Source organism: Phragmites australis, chromosome 6 (assembly GCF_958298935.1).
Source record: "Phragmites australis chromosome 6, lpPhrAust1.1, whole genome shotgun sequence".
NCBI lineage: Eukaryota > Viridiplantae > Streptophyta > Magnoliopsida > Poales > Poaceae > Phragmites > Phragmites australis.
In genome coordinates this window covers 1674831-1689785 of record NC_084926.1, presented here as the reverse complement: position 1 = coordinate 1689785, position 14955 = coordinate 1674831, and the positions used below count along the sequence as shown (strand labels likewise).

At 41.7% G+C, this 14955-nt stretch overlaps 4 protein-coding genes across 4 annotated transcripts; 2 read left to right on the top strand and 2 right to left on the bottom strand.

Moving 5' to 3' along the window:
- Positions 1-237: 237 nt before the first annotated feature.
- On the bottom strand, positions 238-911 carry LOC133920990 (small ribosomal subunit protein eS30z/eS30y/eS30x-like). Its single transcript, XM_062365667.1, has 2 exons — positions 753-911; positions 238-644 (listed from the first exon to the last, which is right to left on the bottom strand). The coding sequence occupies exons 1-2, from the start codon at positions 754-756 to the stop codon at positions 460-462; spliced, it is 189 nt and encodes a 62-aa protein (XP_062221651.1). The 5' UTR covers positions 757-911; the 3' UTR covers positions 238-459.
- A 401-nt stretch (positions 912-1312) lies between these two features.
- Positions 1313-4303, top strand: LOC133920987 (18S rRNA (guanine-N(7))-methyltransferase RID2-like). Its single transcript, XM_062365665.1, has 9 exons — positions 1313-1549; positions 1633-1708; positions 1906-1989; positions 2132-2187; positions 2690-2746; positions 2848-2897; positions 2979-3131; positions 3215-3356; positions 3884-4303. The coding sequence occupies exons 1-9, from the start codon at positions 1454-1456 to the stop codon at positions 4046-4048; spliced, it is 879 nt and encodes a 292-aa protein (XP_062221649.1). The 5' UTR covers positions 1313-1453; the 3' UTR covers positions 4049-4303.
- A 113-nt stretch (positions 4304-4416) lies between these two features.
- LOC133920989 (uncharacterized) lies at positions 4417-6185 on the top strand. The gene is made up of 2 exons (XM_062365666.1): positions 4417-4724; positions 5381-6185. Exons 1-2 carry the CDS (start codon positions 4497-4499, stop codon positions 5564-5566), a joined length of 414 nt encoding a protein of 137 aa, XP_062221650.1. The 5' UTR covers positions 4417-4496; the 3' UTR covers positions 5567-6185.
- A 495-nt stretch (positions 6186-6680) lies between these two features.
- On the bottom strand, positions 6681-14011 carry LOC133920986 (uncharacterized). Its single transcript, XM_062365664.1, has 11 exons — positions 13606-14011; positions 11949-12017; positions 11428-11520; positions 11135-11256; positions 10867-11062; positions 9900-10075; positions 9058-9187; positions 8060-8220; positions 7843-7937; positions 7608-7707; positions 6681-7088 (listed from the first exon to the last, which is right to left on the bottom strand). Exons 1-11 carry the CDS (start codon positions 13903-13905, stop codon positions 7043-7045), a joined length of 1488 nt encoding a protein of 495 aa, XP_062221648.1. The 5' UTR covers positions 13906-14011; the 3' UTR covers positions 6681-7042.
- Between the last annotated feature and the right edge of the window lie 944 nt (positions 14012-14955).

Genomic DNA, 14955 nt, shown 5'->3' with positions numbered 1-14955 from the left:
CATATTTCACTGCTACCAATTTTAGTGTGTCCACGCAGAATAAACTGAAACAAACTAGACTAACAATCAGATTCTTGTGCTATACTAAGCAAGCAAATTTGCTGTTAAAATTCAGACCACCACGAACTACTCAGACATGTCTCCAACATTCCAGAAAACAAAAAAGATCACCAGTTCACCACCACAAGCAACTTGATCAGAGAGAGAGAGAGAGAGAGAGAGAGAGAGAGAGAGAGAGAGAGAGAGACACTCACTGTCATTTATTTTTACTCAACCAAATGATGCATATCATACTTGATGAGATTCCAGTACCATCGATAGAGAATGTTGCTTAGGTCTTTAACTTGTTATCAGTGCATCACCAAAATCTTGATTACTACAATGAAACTACTGGGGAACAAAAAAATCAAAGGGGCCAGGAAGCCATGCGTATGAATCAGGCGGCTGGCCTAGCTAGATCTACTTCTCGGAGGAGTTGGGGCCGCGCTTCTTGCCGAAGCCGACGACGGCGGTGACGAAGCGGCGGTTGTACTGCATCCGCTTGTGAGCGCGGCCGCGTGGCCTCTTCTTCTTGTCCTGCTTCGCCACCTTGGGCGTCTGCCCCCGCACCTTCCCCGCGCGGGCCAGCGAGCCGTGAACCTTACCTGCGCGCCACCACAGCAGCAGAAACCCGTCAAAACCCACTCAATACGGCGATTCCTATAGGGCTGCAGCACGAGTGGAGATCGAGAGGAAGAGGAGAAGATCGTTACCCATGGCGGCGGCGGCGGAGCGCTGGTGCTCGTACAAGTCGGGATGAAACGAGGGCGCCTCTCGGCTGAGTCGTCGTCGGCGGCGGCGGCGGCGGCGGCGGCTGTTTCAGTCGTTGCCCTAGACGGGTGCGAGACTTTATAGAGGCGATGCGTTACTGGGCCGGTTGTTTTCTGCTAGAGTTTAGGGCCCAGAATTCTGGAGCTTTTTATTTTAATATTTCGAAAATAAAAAATATATAAATAGACATCTGTTTGAAAAAATCGAAAAATAGACTACACCTTCGTTCCAACGGATAATAGATAAAAAAATAAATATATTATCCTTCCAACATGATACTATTGCCTAAAAAATAAAAAATAAAATTCTATTACTCTCAAAATTCAAAATAATATAAAAATAATTATGAAAATTAAGGGTATACAAAAAAATCATACAAAAATATGATCTAGACAATAAAAAACGAAAAGGACAATGAATGTCTATTTTTGTAATTTTTTATTTTCGAAATATAAAATTAAAAATCGGCCCTCCACGGCCCATTAAGAGCCCAGTAAACGTGCAGCGTGGGAACCACCTCCGCGAGAGAGAGCCCTCGGGAGCACAGCGGCATTGCGGCGCGCGAGCACCACCCACCTCGGCGGCGGCGGCGGCGGTTGCGCGAAGTGAGAAACCGAGGAGAGGGGAAGGAAAGAGAGAGAAGATGCCTCGGCCGGAGGTGCAGGCGCCGCCGGACGTGTTCTACAACGAGGCGGAGGCCCGCAAGTACACGACCTCCTCCCGTATCATCGAAATCCAGGTGAGCAAGCGAAGCACCTACCCGTTTGATTCGAGCTTCGCCGATTTCGCGGTGCTGAAACGAGTAATCATACCTTCTTTCAGGCGAGGATTTCCGAGAGGGCGCTGGAGTTGCTTGCTCTCCCCAACGATGGCGTCCCCAAGCTGCTTCTCGACATAGGTCAGCTTATTCTCTTCCACTTCATGACATCTCACGTAGGATGGCTTTTTTTGTTAGAGAATTCTCGACTTGCAGTCGCATAGGTTAGAGCATACAACACTACGTTGCTTGCATTGATAAATGATGGGGATGTGTATATGTGATTTTATTTTGGAAATTCTTACTTACGTTGGTAGTTTGTGTGTTGTGATTGGCAGGATGCGGCTCTGGACTTAGTGGTGAGACATTGACAGAGGATGGACACCACTGGATTGGCTATGATATTTCAAAGTCGATGCTCGGTGAGGAACTCTCTTTGTTCCTTTCTTTTGCAGCTTGTTTGGCAACAATTGGGAAGGGGAATGGGAGTTTAGAAGAGGGAGCTTTGTCGGTATCTTGGTCTGTTACCTGTTTACTTTTTTAGAACTTCAATCTTTTGCACAGATGTTGCCTTGGAGCGTGAAACAGAGGGCGACCTCCTACTTGCAGACATGGGCCAGGTGTGATGAGCATTATGCCAGTGAACTGGTTAAGAATTTTTTTGTTTCAGACATTATGTTAATGGTGTATGTTGTAAGCCTGCACGGCTTGTACAATTTCTAATACTAATATGAGTAATACATGATAAGTGGTAGAAGTCATCCCTGGTAATAATAATATTGCACATCACTTGCATTATTGACCATGATAGTTCTTAGAATCAAACCTGATCGCACTGTAAACATAAAAGGGCCTTCAAAGTTCAATTTTTTTTTTTGTGAAGTGAGAAGAAATATGGAATCCAAGAACCTGAAAATTGTATAATTTGCTTGTCGCATAAGCCTAAAATTGCCGAATGATTTTTCTTTTTATTGCACATGCTGGACTTTCTGAATTAGGAATTTTATCATGTTTGTTGATATTTGCTTAATACAACTATGTGAACCTGTTCGCAGTTACTTCACCACAGTCCGTTACTTGTCTTACTTTAGGTTATTATATTCGTATTAATTCACGTTCCAGGGCTTGGGCTTGCGACCAGGAGTAATTGACGGTGCAATTAGTATTTCAGCAGTTCAGGTAACCTTTAACCTTTAAGTCCTGCAACTAACTGATAATGTTTATCTCATTCTTAATTCCTTAGTTCACAACTATGCCTTTTGTTTGCCTTATATGTGCAGTGGTTATGCAATGCTGACAAGTCTTCTCACGATCCAAGATTGCGGTTAAAGTGTGTACTTCAAGTTATGTTGTGCTGTTTTTCTTAGGTTGTCTGCAACCAATTTTTAACCTTGACATGTATAATTTGCAGGGCTTTCTTTGGATCATTATACAGATGCCTAGCAAGAGGAGCAAGAGCTGTTCTACAATTTTATGCTGATAATGTGAAGCAGAGTGAAATGATTGTGACTTATGCCATGCGTGCTGGTTTTGCTGGTGGAGTGGTCGTTGACTGGCCTCATAGGTAAGGATTCGATTGTTTCATAGCACAGAAAGTCCTATAAGTTTCGTGTTTATGCAATTATGGGCATGTGTTTCTTCTGACAGTTCAAAAGCGAAGAAGTCCTACCTTGTCCTCACTTGTGGCCTGCCGTCTCTTCAAACATCGCTTCCAAAGGGTAAAGGTGAAGATGGTGAGATGTGCAGTGATGATGATGACGAGAGCAATGATGAAGATGGTGACCGAACAGTAAGCTGACACTTAACTGAACTAATATGTTGTTCATACATCATGGACCTATTTTCCTTTTTTGATGAATTCTCATTTTCTCCATTGTCTATTACATTATTTGGTATTTTTATCCCGAACTTCTTTCTTTAATACTATCAGATGGTACTCTGTTTATGAATGAAGCTCAGATTGAAGCAATCCAGTTAGTATGAACTTGCTACACCAGAAATTATAGTTACCTGATTAAACAGATCATATAGCCACTTGTGGATAGGAAATATCAAATGTAGTCTTTGGAGGTCTTTCTACCAATCTATAACTTGCTTCTTTGGTATTGCCTAGTAGTTCCTAGATGTTTAGGTACTATAGATACTGTTGTTGCCTTTGATGTGGTAGCTAAATAGTTGTGCTTGATCAAAGTCATCATAGGATCATAGTTTTCTTGTTCTTCTCCGTTTTATGTTCCCGTATCATATGATTATTGTACCATGTGATCATGCCCTGGTGTTATACCAGCAATGAAGGAAATTTTAATCTTGATGCAGGTCGGCATATACGAAAGAAATAGGCCAAAGAAGAGGCAAAAGACGAAAAAGAACAGCAAAGGTAAGGATTGGCTCTTGAGGAAAAAGGAGCAGCTGCGAAGAAGAGGACATGATGTACCCGCAGACACAAAGTACACAGGGAGGAAGCGGAAAACCCACTTCTAACTCTGATTCTGTGGGATGCCAATGCCAGGCCGTACTTGTTATGCAGTTATGCTGGTTTTTTAGTTGTACTGGTGGTTCATTAGAAGCAGCATGAAGGTTCTATAAGAGTGAGGAATGAGTTTCCGGTGTACACCGTAGTGCTATTCCAAAGTTGTACCGCTGTCTAGCAGTTTTGACGATGTTGTGATAAATTATGTCAGTTTTGTAGAACATTTGTTGAGGATAGATATCAAAATATGGCTCGTTGTTTGCATGAATGCAAATGAAGTGCGTCATGTTGTTTCGGGAATACTGAAGCGGTGTACATGGTGCTCAATGCTCGTCCAGCGACAAGGCTGGTGCCTCGGTTCCGGATAACGTAAAAAAACTGATGCGCTCCATCGGAGCCCATTTGTGGTTGCTTGCCGTTCGGTAGTTGGGGCAGCACTCTGGAGTCAGTCTTGCCTCGATGGCGGGTGCCTGCGCGGTCGCCGTGGCCACTCCAGCCGCGCCACCCCGAGCCGCCGAGCCCAAGTCCACCCTGGCGCCGCACCGCAGCAGCTTCTTCCGCGTGAGCTGCCGGCATAGCCCCCGCCCGGCCGGAGCCTCAGCTGCGAGGAACAGCGGCCGCGCACGTCTCTCCCGGCGCGACCCGGCTGAGGCCGAAACGGACGCGGGCGTCGGGCGAATCCTGAAGGTCAGTAGCTCCTCCCCAATCTCGTCACCGTCTCTTGAGCCTTCGCATTGACTGCCTCCGCGCCCAATTCCAAACGCATCGTACGCTTCACCTTCTCCGACTGCCGCGGCTGTCTCGGTTACTGGCTTGGCTCTCACTTCTAATCCACTCGTCGTCTATCGCGGACTCGCAGTGGTTACTGCCCATTCCATTAACAGATAGGCCACAGGATTTGGATACAATTAGGCTTTCTCATGATAATGTAGCGCGAATTCGCACTCCATAGCAACCTGTTGGAAGATCCCGACGTGACCTTTTGAGATGGTGTATATCACTGTTTCTTGTGAGAATATTTTGATCGAAGGTTGAATTCTACACGAATGAGGCCATATTGTATCGAATAGGCACCTAGCTAATTAGATAGCACAATAAGCCAAAAAAGAAAGGATAGATGGCACTTTGATCTCTAGTGAGCATATAGATATCTGAAGTAACGAAATGGCTTGCTCGAGACCTTCAGTTTCAGTAACCATTCCATAATATTTAACTCCAATTTTGTATACTAGGATTCCATACATTTTCATACTTGATGTTTTGTCTGAACAGCAATTCGTTTGTGCTTTTTCAAGCAACGGGTCTTGGCTATTGAGTCCGTTTTTCCTCTCATGTTTAAACAGGATGACTCCAGCTACCTGTGGACATTGGTCCTCGGATCCGTTGGTGGCGCCGCGGCTATAAAGTACGGAAGCATTCTGCTCCCTGACATCACAAGGCCAAACATCGTGCAAGCTCTGCTAATGGTGTCCCTGCCTGTAGTAGCTGCAGTCTTGCTTTTGCTCAGAGCGAGCTCGAGAGAGGACTGATACTAGGACTCCTTGTCGAAGTTTCCTTGAGGTTACTGAAACTTCTTAGACCAACTCCAGCAAAGGTAGTATCCAGTGCTACAGTACTCCGTAAAGTACTGTAGCACTGGAAAATGCACCCAGCAGATACCGCATCCAGTGCTACAGTGTCAAACAGCGACGCTACAGTGTTGCGGAGAGAGAGCCGGGGTCTGTATTTTGCGGACTACTGTAGCAGCGCGTATCACTGTAGCTACTGTAGCAGTACTGTACCAACGCTGCTCCCAGTGACTGCCAGCGGGCCCGGACGAAGGAAAACGCGTCGGGTACTGTAGCAAGTACTGTAGCGGTACTGTATCAACACTGTTCACAGAGGCTGACAGACGGGTCCAGAAAGAGAAAAAGAGGAGTAGAAGATAAGAAATGGGGTAGCTGCTGGAGATGAAAAAATAAGGAACGCTGTAATAGTGATAGAGGATGCTGTAATAGTATTTTTGAGGATGAAAATTTGAGGTAGCTGCTGGAGATGGTCTTAGAGTTTACTTCAATGGTATCTTGTTGTAAAATGACAATTTGAAACTATAGTTGACTAATATTTCGAAGCTGTTACTGTAGTGGTCATGGCCACAGTCGGTAAACACACTAAGTGTTGCCTAGAAGAGGCATCGTCCAAATATTTCAGCGGTAGAGGTTCTCACTCGCTTGCCATACTCACAGTAGGCGGCACTCTTCTGAATCACAAGGTTTGAGCCGAGGTACCATGCGACCACAAATTCGATGCCACACCAAGTCCGAGCCATCTCGCACCTGAAGTCCTGAACCCGCAGCAGGAGGCACTGCACCGCCGACTAAAAGCGACTACGCGTCACGCCCCATCTCCTCTCCGCAACGTCAAAATGAAAACTCGTCAGCCGAGGTGCTCGTGGTGACGGCCGCCGCGCGCCGACTGGCTGTACGCGACGTGACCCGAGAGGGCTGCGCCTGCCGCACACTGGAGCGTCTGGGGCGTCAGATATTCAGAACAGCGCTGGGAAGCAACTGCAGCTGACTGAATACCGACTTGCCTCAACACAAGCTTCACGGCTTCAGAAATCAGAATGAGTCCGTTTACCCGGAACTTTGTCAACGAAAAACCTCACCAACAGAACCCGAGATTTCATGATGCTCTATTGCAGGAATTAACATATATTTACAATGTTGTGGCTTCTCTGGGTTCGATATCAGCAGCCCGTACACGCACTTGGAAATTGGAAATAATAACTTCAACTACATATAAAAAACTTGCTTTACAAGAATGACAACATAGCATGGGCCAACTAGATTAGTTGGCAAGTCCCAGTCTCTCCGTTGCCACTTCACAGCCTGTAAATCTTAAGCATCTCCAGCAAAACGAATGTTAACAGCTCGTGGTGTTCCCAATGAATTGAAGAATTGCAGATTTGACTACAGCACGATGGTAAAATGAAGATAGTGTATCCTGCAGAAAATATTTACAGCCTACAGGTTGTCTTTCAGCCACTTTGTGGCACCATTGGCAATGGACCTAAAAGAATTCAACAAGGAACTAGGTCAAAATACAGGAGATACCCCAAACGCAAATATTTGAGGAACCAGATCAATCAACAATATTATAATATTTAGTTAGGTTACTTCAAATTTCAACAGAAGCGAACATCTACGTTCAAACTTCTGTTACTACATTTGTACTTTTCCCTTTTAATGAGTATTTGGAACTCCAACGGTTGCCAAAACCATTAACATAGTTTATGCCAAAAAGGGCACAATTCAAGATTTTATACCACCAGATCAAACAAGCAAAACAGACATAGTACATCACCTATATGTTCAGTAGAATGAGAGTTTTTTCAGCATGACACTACATCATTAACACATATTTTAAGGAAAAATGTAACAATACAAGATCAATGACAACAAATTAATGAACAGAGGAAAAGTATCACCAGGGCTTTTAAGAATAGCATACAGCCCTCTAGAATGATACATGGCCCAAACACCATATGTGAGCAATGACATTGTGATGAAATCAAGTATAAAAGGTTACCCTGCAAAATCTGTAAGTTTCTTCAACCAGTCACCCTCTCCTTCATTAGGTTTATCTGTATTTTCTTGACTAGCACCAACTTCTTTCTCTTGATGTATGGCTGCAACACAGATGACAGATGCGAGTCTTTAGTTTCTGATAGTAAAAATAAAAAAAATAGAAATGAATTATTTGCTGTGGGGAGAGGGGGAGGGAGGGAGGGCAAGAAAGATAGCGAATAATGAGCATGTTTTACATTTTGGCTTGGTGGGTTTTGGCTTTGGGGCTGTACGAGCAAAACCACCATCACTCAAAGATGCAAGTTCCTCAAGTAACTCCCTTTCACGCCCACTGGAATAAACAACAAACTTGGTAATTCACAGAGATAGTGGCTGAGTGATTATGTAGCTCAGTAACTCTAAGTACTGCTAAGTATTTAAAAGGTAGGCTCAATTCAGAAAACATATTTTTACCTTATACGTTTGGGTATAGTAACCTTAACAGTGAATAGATGATCACCACGTATAGATGGCTTATTCAATGATGGAACACCTTGCTTCGCTAAGACAATTACATCACCAGGTTGGGTGCCTGGAGGTATTCGAAGTTCACTAGTTCCATCAACAGTTCTGACCTGCATGCGAAAAGAATTTGAAAGGTATGGCTACACAGACCTATATATATTAGGTATTCAAAGTTCACTAGTTCCATCAACAGTTCTGACCTGCATGCGAAAAGAATTTGAAAGGTATGGTTACACAGACCTATATACTAAAACAATCATTTCAAGGACAATTCTTTTCATACATAAAACAAACATCTACAAAACAATTAGTTAAAAAGGAACAAAAACTTTAATCTGTTTGAACAAAACAACTTCATACTTCATAGTAACCAGAGCTCTAGCAGTGGGCATAGCTCGAGTAATATGATTAACAATTCTTCATTAGTATATATTTGCTTCCAACGAAACTGTGGCATCAATTTAAAGTAAAAAAAAAGTATCTATCACCACCTCTGGTCTTGGATTTTGCTCAGTAAAATATAGTGGCTAAGTAACGCCAGGAAACACCTCGCTTTAAATTTCATTTTACAACATCTGAATTATCTCAATAGCAAAAAGGAAAAACACTAGCATTGCGATTAAGAACTAAACAGAAGTGAAGATATAACTAGTGTACCTTTAGGTTAGGAATATCACTTAAAATGCAATCAGTTCTTTTCAATGAACATTGTGTGTGTAAAGCAGGCCAATAAGCCAATAATGTTGATCCACTATATGCGGAACTTGAAACACACACTTGAGGTTTGCCAATTAAAAATCAGAACTGGAATAAAGCAACCAAGCTATTTTGCTTCAATAGTTGTTCCGTTAGTTCTATGGGAGTGAAATAGTTGCTTACTGAACAAGGCAATGAACTATGACTGACACTAAGGGTAACAATTGTTTATCATAATGAGAAAGATTTACCTTTTTAATGGTGCCCAAAATAGCTTCAACGTAGCTTATTGACACGGTTGAATACAAGTTTATACCATCCCTTTTAATATCTGATGGTTCCTCTATATCGAGACAAACATAAAGATCTCCAGGAGGCCCTCTGTTTTCCAAAAGATGAAAGGGTTTATGCATGGGCTTTATTTGGACATCCATGCAAAGAGAGATATAGAAAGCAAAAAATGAGGAACTTGGACAAGATAAATTTAATCTAGGCTAAAGAGAGAGATCTGGCCATATTTTCTGAAGTTTTTCTACACTGCAGTTATAGCATAACTCCCTTTAGAGAGAGATCTGAACATATTTTCTGAAGTTTTTCTACACTGCAGTTATAGCATAACTTCCCTTAACCTTAAAGCTTTCTTCAAAATGTAAATTAACACACGACGCAAAATTAATTTGCATTGATGTATGCTTCTGATGCAACAAAAATCTTCTGCAAAAAGTAGATGCACAGACCTAAGATACGAAACGCCAGTGATCATAAACTTCCATTCATCTACATGAAGTATAAAAGAAGTACAAAAATTCAAAAATCTAGCATACACCTTGCGATATGCCATTGGCAAGTTCTTGATTTCCCCTAATCAAACACCTATGCTTCGTGCCATTTACCATGTTCGCAACAAAAGTTTAGTCCCAAGGTATGCAACATATGGCACAAGACTACAAACCTAAGCATCGCAAACTAGTAGCATAATACCAAAGATCCATTTAATTGCCTCTAGGACTACAATGAACAGTTGAGAGTATTTTAAAATGTTCCAGTGTGAAGATAAACAGGATAAACATTCTGTTCTGAGTGCTTTGCTTACCCTTTTGGTCCCGCATCGCCTTCCCCACGTACACGAAGAGTACTACCTTTACTAACCCCCGGAGGAATTTTTACTTTGATCTCCTTCCTGACACGAATTCGTCCCTCTCCAGAACATTTCCTGCAATACTCTGAAATGACTTCACCCTCTCCTGCACAAGTGGGGCAAATAGAAACCTACAAAATAAGAAAAACCTAGTTTAATGTAATCATCACAAATTGCAACAGATAATCAAACTGAACTGAAATTATTACATGGAAATACAGGCTGCCCAAAGTCTTGCATAGTTTAGTTTCGGATATTGTACTGAAATGAAATCTTGAGTAAGCATAATTTACATGCTAATGCTATATCAGTCCACACAAATGAGCAAAATAACATCTCAACATAATAAAAGTACAGTATTGCTAAGTAATTCAGGCAAAAGGATACTACAGTGTTCTGAATTATGACAATTTTAGCACATTATTTTCTTCTGGATGTCTCGACCATATGAATTTATCAATTTTAAATGCATAGTCGAAAATAATAATAACTCTACTATTCTACTAATAAAACAACCAGGGGGTTAGCAAAACTTGCATTGGTGCTAATCTACCAGGTGCAATGCCAAAGCTAATATGCTTTCACCCCCCTGTTGTTGCTTACTATTCCAAATGGCAAGGTATAATTCCGCAATATACTAACATTTCAACACTTTCATTTCCTAGGAAAAGAAGAATTTGTTGATGTCCTGGTACATCTTGCAAATAATTGTTCTGCTTTCATGATATCTTGTTTATGGTATATTGCTTCAATCTTCCTTCATTGTATTTAATGTTTATTTTGGTACATGACACCTGCAACATGTCACAAGCTTCCTTCAGTTTATTAAATGTTTCATATTGTTGCCCCCATGTCTTCACTGTAAATCTCAGGAATAACATTATAAAGTTAAATGGTCTAAATAATGATGCTCCATTGTTACCTGGGAGAACAGACCAAATGGTGTTTGCTCAGTTCGCATTACTTGCCCTCGCCCACCACATGTGGAACATATTCTCAACTTGGAGCCAGCCTTTGATCCAGAACCACCACATGTATCACATGTTTCCAAATGAGATAATATAATATCTTTCTCTGTTCCAAATATCGCCTCTGTGAACCCCAGAATCACATCATATCTGGTGAAGTTTGTGTCAGTTTAGAAATTACACCGGTCCTGTAACTATTCTGGAGCATCAAAATAGACAAACCTGATGTCTTCGCCCTGAACAGTAGTGCTTCGCCTGCGTGTCCTGAATGTGCTCTGGTCCATGCCTGAAAAGCCACCCATGCTTGCTCCAAAGAATGTCTCAAACAGATCAAATGGATTAGTCTGCATGGAAGAAAAGATCAGGGAAAGAACTAAGAAAGCTTGTTTGAGAAAAAAAGATGGGCAACAGTTAATAACACTTAGTATCTTTATAATTGTGTTGATATACATATAATAATGTTGAAGGATTGTGAGCTGTTAATGCTAAGTAAACAAGAGTGGAAAGAGCAGTACTGTGTAAGCTCCACCCGAGCCTCCAACCGCACTCTTAACCCCAGCTTCACCATATTGGTCATATAATGCCCTCTTCTTTTCATCTGACAGCACCTGATTACAATGAGATTTAGTACCCTCAAAATGGGCGACGAAAGATGACAGAAAACCAGAATCAGGTCTTTGATTCTGAATGAAATCAATTAAATAGTGGAGAGTCAAAACCCTGAAGCAAAAGTATAGATCACAACTGCTCGGTTAAAAAATTGTAAACTATCACACTGAAATTTCAAATTTCCGATAATAGCATCACAGAGTCACAGTAAAAGTATGTCACTTGGTAAGTTGATAAATCATGCATTAAAACTTTTAACAATAAAAGACAGGCAGTCAGTTATGAATCGAAACCTTGAGGGCCTGTTAGGAAGGGTATTTTTTGCCCCATTTCCATAAGAGCCCTTCACTAAGCCCAAAGCATATCATCAAGATAATCAGAACAGTAGATGAAAACATTAAGCAAAATACTACAATGAACTGCATACCTCATACGCTCCACTTATCTCTTTAAACTTTTCAGTTGCCCCAGGCTCCTTATTGACATCAGGATGATACTATAAATAAAAGAGAGAGAAAAGATGTCACGATTTTTTTTTCAAAAAGGAAAAAAGAGAGACTGAGCCTAATTTTACATTCTGAGAGCATTAGCAACCTACTGATAGAGCAAAAGTGTTAACCATTAAAGTCAGCTATGATATGAGAATCAAAAGTTTGAGAGCCTGTTACAAGGGGTGTTCTGAGCCATTAACCTAGTCGAATCTAGGCACTAAATAAGATACTCTGCTTGGTCCAAACGAGTGCCTCTCCTGATACTTTCAGCCCTTAAAAAGGTTAAACAAAAGGAGAACATGGGGAGGCCTGGCTTCATGCACAAGCATATTTTATCATCCCCTCTGCTTCTGCCCCAAGTCCTCCTATGTACACTTGATGGTTCCAAAACAGCAGTTGCAAGTGACACATGGATTGCATTTAGACCTTTCCCTAAAAGTAGATCTAAGTGCTCCAGGTCCTAGCATGAAAACAACCAGCAATGGTGCTGGCAGCTCCTGCATGGCACACTGATGTCACTAGGGACCGAGGAGGAATTTTCACGTAGCTAGAATAGAAGCAATCAGATCGGCATGTGTCTGGATGTTCGTAATGAAATGCTACATCAAAAATGAGATCAGGACTAAACTAGAGTTTTGACTTTCCCTGCACATTGAGAGATGCAGAATCAATGTACAATGCATTGTTGACTATGATGTGGGCTTAACTGCAACAGTCCACACATTTTTTTTGTGAACAACATGACCGAATGACATATATCTGGATGTTCTTAATGAAATGTTACATTAAAATGAGATCAGGACTAAACTATAGTTTTGAGTTTCCTCGCACATTGAGAGATGCAGAATGAATGTACAGTGCATTGTTGACCTCTGCGAATACAGTTGCCTTTCATCTAAATATTAATAGTACCTTCACTGGGATCACAGAAAGTAGTAGGGAAGTACATTAACATGCCTTCAAGCTTCAAATTCAGGTGTTGAAGGCATAAATAAATTAGAGCTAAGAGCCTAATATTGTTTATTGCATAACAACAACGCTCCTACCACACCCACCCTGGATGTGCAAGTCAAATTAAGTCACCAGTCATTAAGCACAAAACATTGGTTATTCAACTGAGCATCAGGCTAGGTTTGACATTTTACATTGCAATGATGAAGTTCCAAAAGTGACTGGTAGCTAGCTGATTCAGAACCATTTAAGTGTCCAATTTATATTTGTAACTAGAGCAATAAAGTACTAGGTGAAACCTCTGCAAGCAAAGTACCCGCTCCTTAGCCCCCTAGCATGTAATCCAGCATTCACCAAAAAACACTATGGATTGCAAAACAAATGAGACCTTCTATAATAGGTGAAGAGTTTATCAAATATAGCAGCACTTATCAATATCACAATACCGACCATGCTACACAAGTTAACTGAAATCCACACTTTAGCCAAACATCACAAGGTCACTATATGTTTAATTCGACGGACTCCAATCATACGATCCAACCTTATGACATTTCTCTTAACAAACATGATAAATACTGCAACAGTCCCATGAGAGGAGTGAAATTGGGGTTTGGGTGGGAGGGGTCAAGCGTCGAACACCTGGCGCGCAAGCTTCCGGTACGCGGCTTTGATGTCCTTGTTGCTCGCGGAGCGCGGCACGCCCAGCGTCGCGTAATAGTCGGCCGACGCCCAGACCACCAGGCCCCCTCCGCGGCGCCGCCTCGGATCCCGCCCGCGATGCCGCGGCGCAGCGCACGCGAGCGGGAGGCCGCCGCTCCTACCGGCGGCGAGGAAGCGGACCCCACGAGGAGAGAACGCCGCGGCGGCGGCCGAGGGGCCGCGGGGGGAAGGCGACGGATTGGAGGGCGCGAACGGGAGCGTGGACAGCGCGAGCTCCATTAGCGAGTTCGTCGCCTTCTAGAACCTTCTGCCACGGGTGCGGCTGCTCGGCGCTGGAGACTGCTGTTATATGGTTCGCGTCGTCTAGAGCGCGAGAGGTGAGAGCTGCGGTTACGGATGGAAGGAGGACGACAGATGGATGAAACAGGGTTGGGCCCCGGCTGTCAGTTTTTTTTTAGACCGTCCATTCCTCAGCTTCCATTTTTTAAAAAGAAAAGACAGATTTATTAACTCTCATTTACATCAAGCTGATTCCTCGGTTCTCATAACTTCTGTTAACTGAGTTGCCATGCGATGAGATTTATCCATCATCACTAATCTTTTTTTTAAGCCGAAACGTGTTCCATTAACCGGTGGGCACAGCTAAGGTGTGTTTAGATAGATGCATGAATCTGGATGGGAGATAACCATTCAGCTTTTATTTGGTTGGATGAATGAAGTGGATAGGATAGTCAATATTGAAGAATATTTCTTAATATTCTGGATGAGTCGATTCGAGTGAAAACAGTCGGACTGAGTCATCCGTCTTTGTGTATTGTGTTTGTCTGTTGTGTGTATGTGTTTATATTTTTTTATTTAATTTTTGATTTTATTTTATAGTATAAGAGTGCTTAAAAATTCTAAACATTTTTATGAGTAAACTAGAACTCACTAGCAAACCGTTTTAATTAGTTTGATAAAAAAAACTTGAGCCAATTTAATTCAAATTTTCCAAAAAAGCCTACTTTTAAATCTTTTAGCCATTTTTAATTCCTTAAATAAATTCCTAAAATATAGTAAAATTCACTAATATTCTTTTTACATGATGTACTAATTTATAAAAAAATTATTCTTATTTATTTGGTGAAAAAGTGAGTTCCGTTGTAATGCTCTATTTATATGTATTTTTATCATTTCATGTTATTCTCTTTTTAATTCAAACATGTATAAATTCATCCAAATACTGCACAATCAAGATGTAAGTTTTAAAAAAAATTATCATAACCAACTCAGCTCATCCAATCTATTTAAAAAAACTAACTTATCTTATCCACTCTAATTCCACTAACC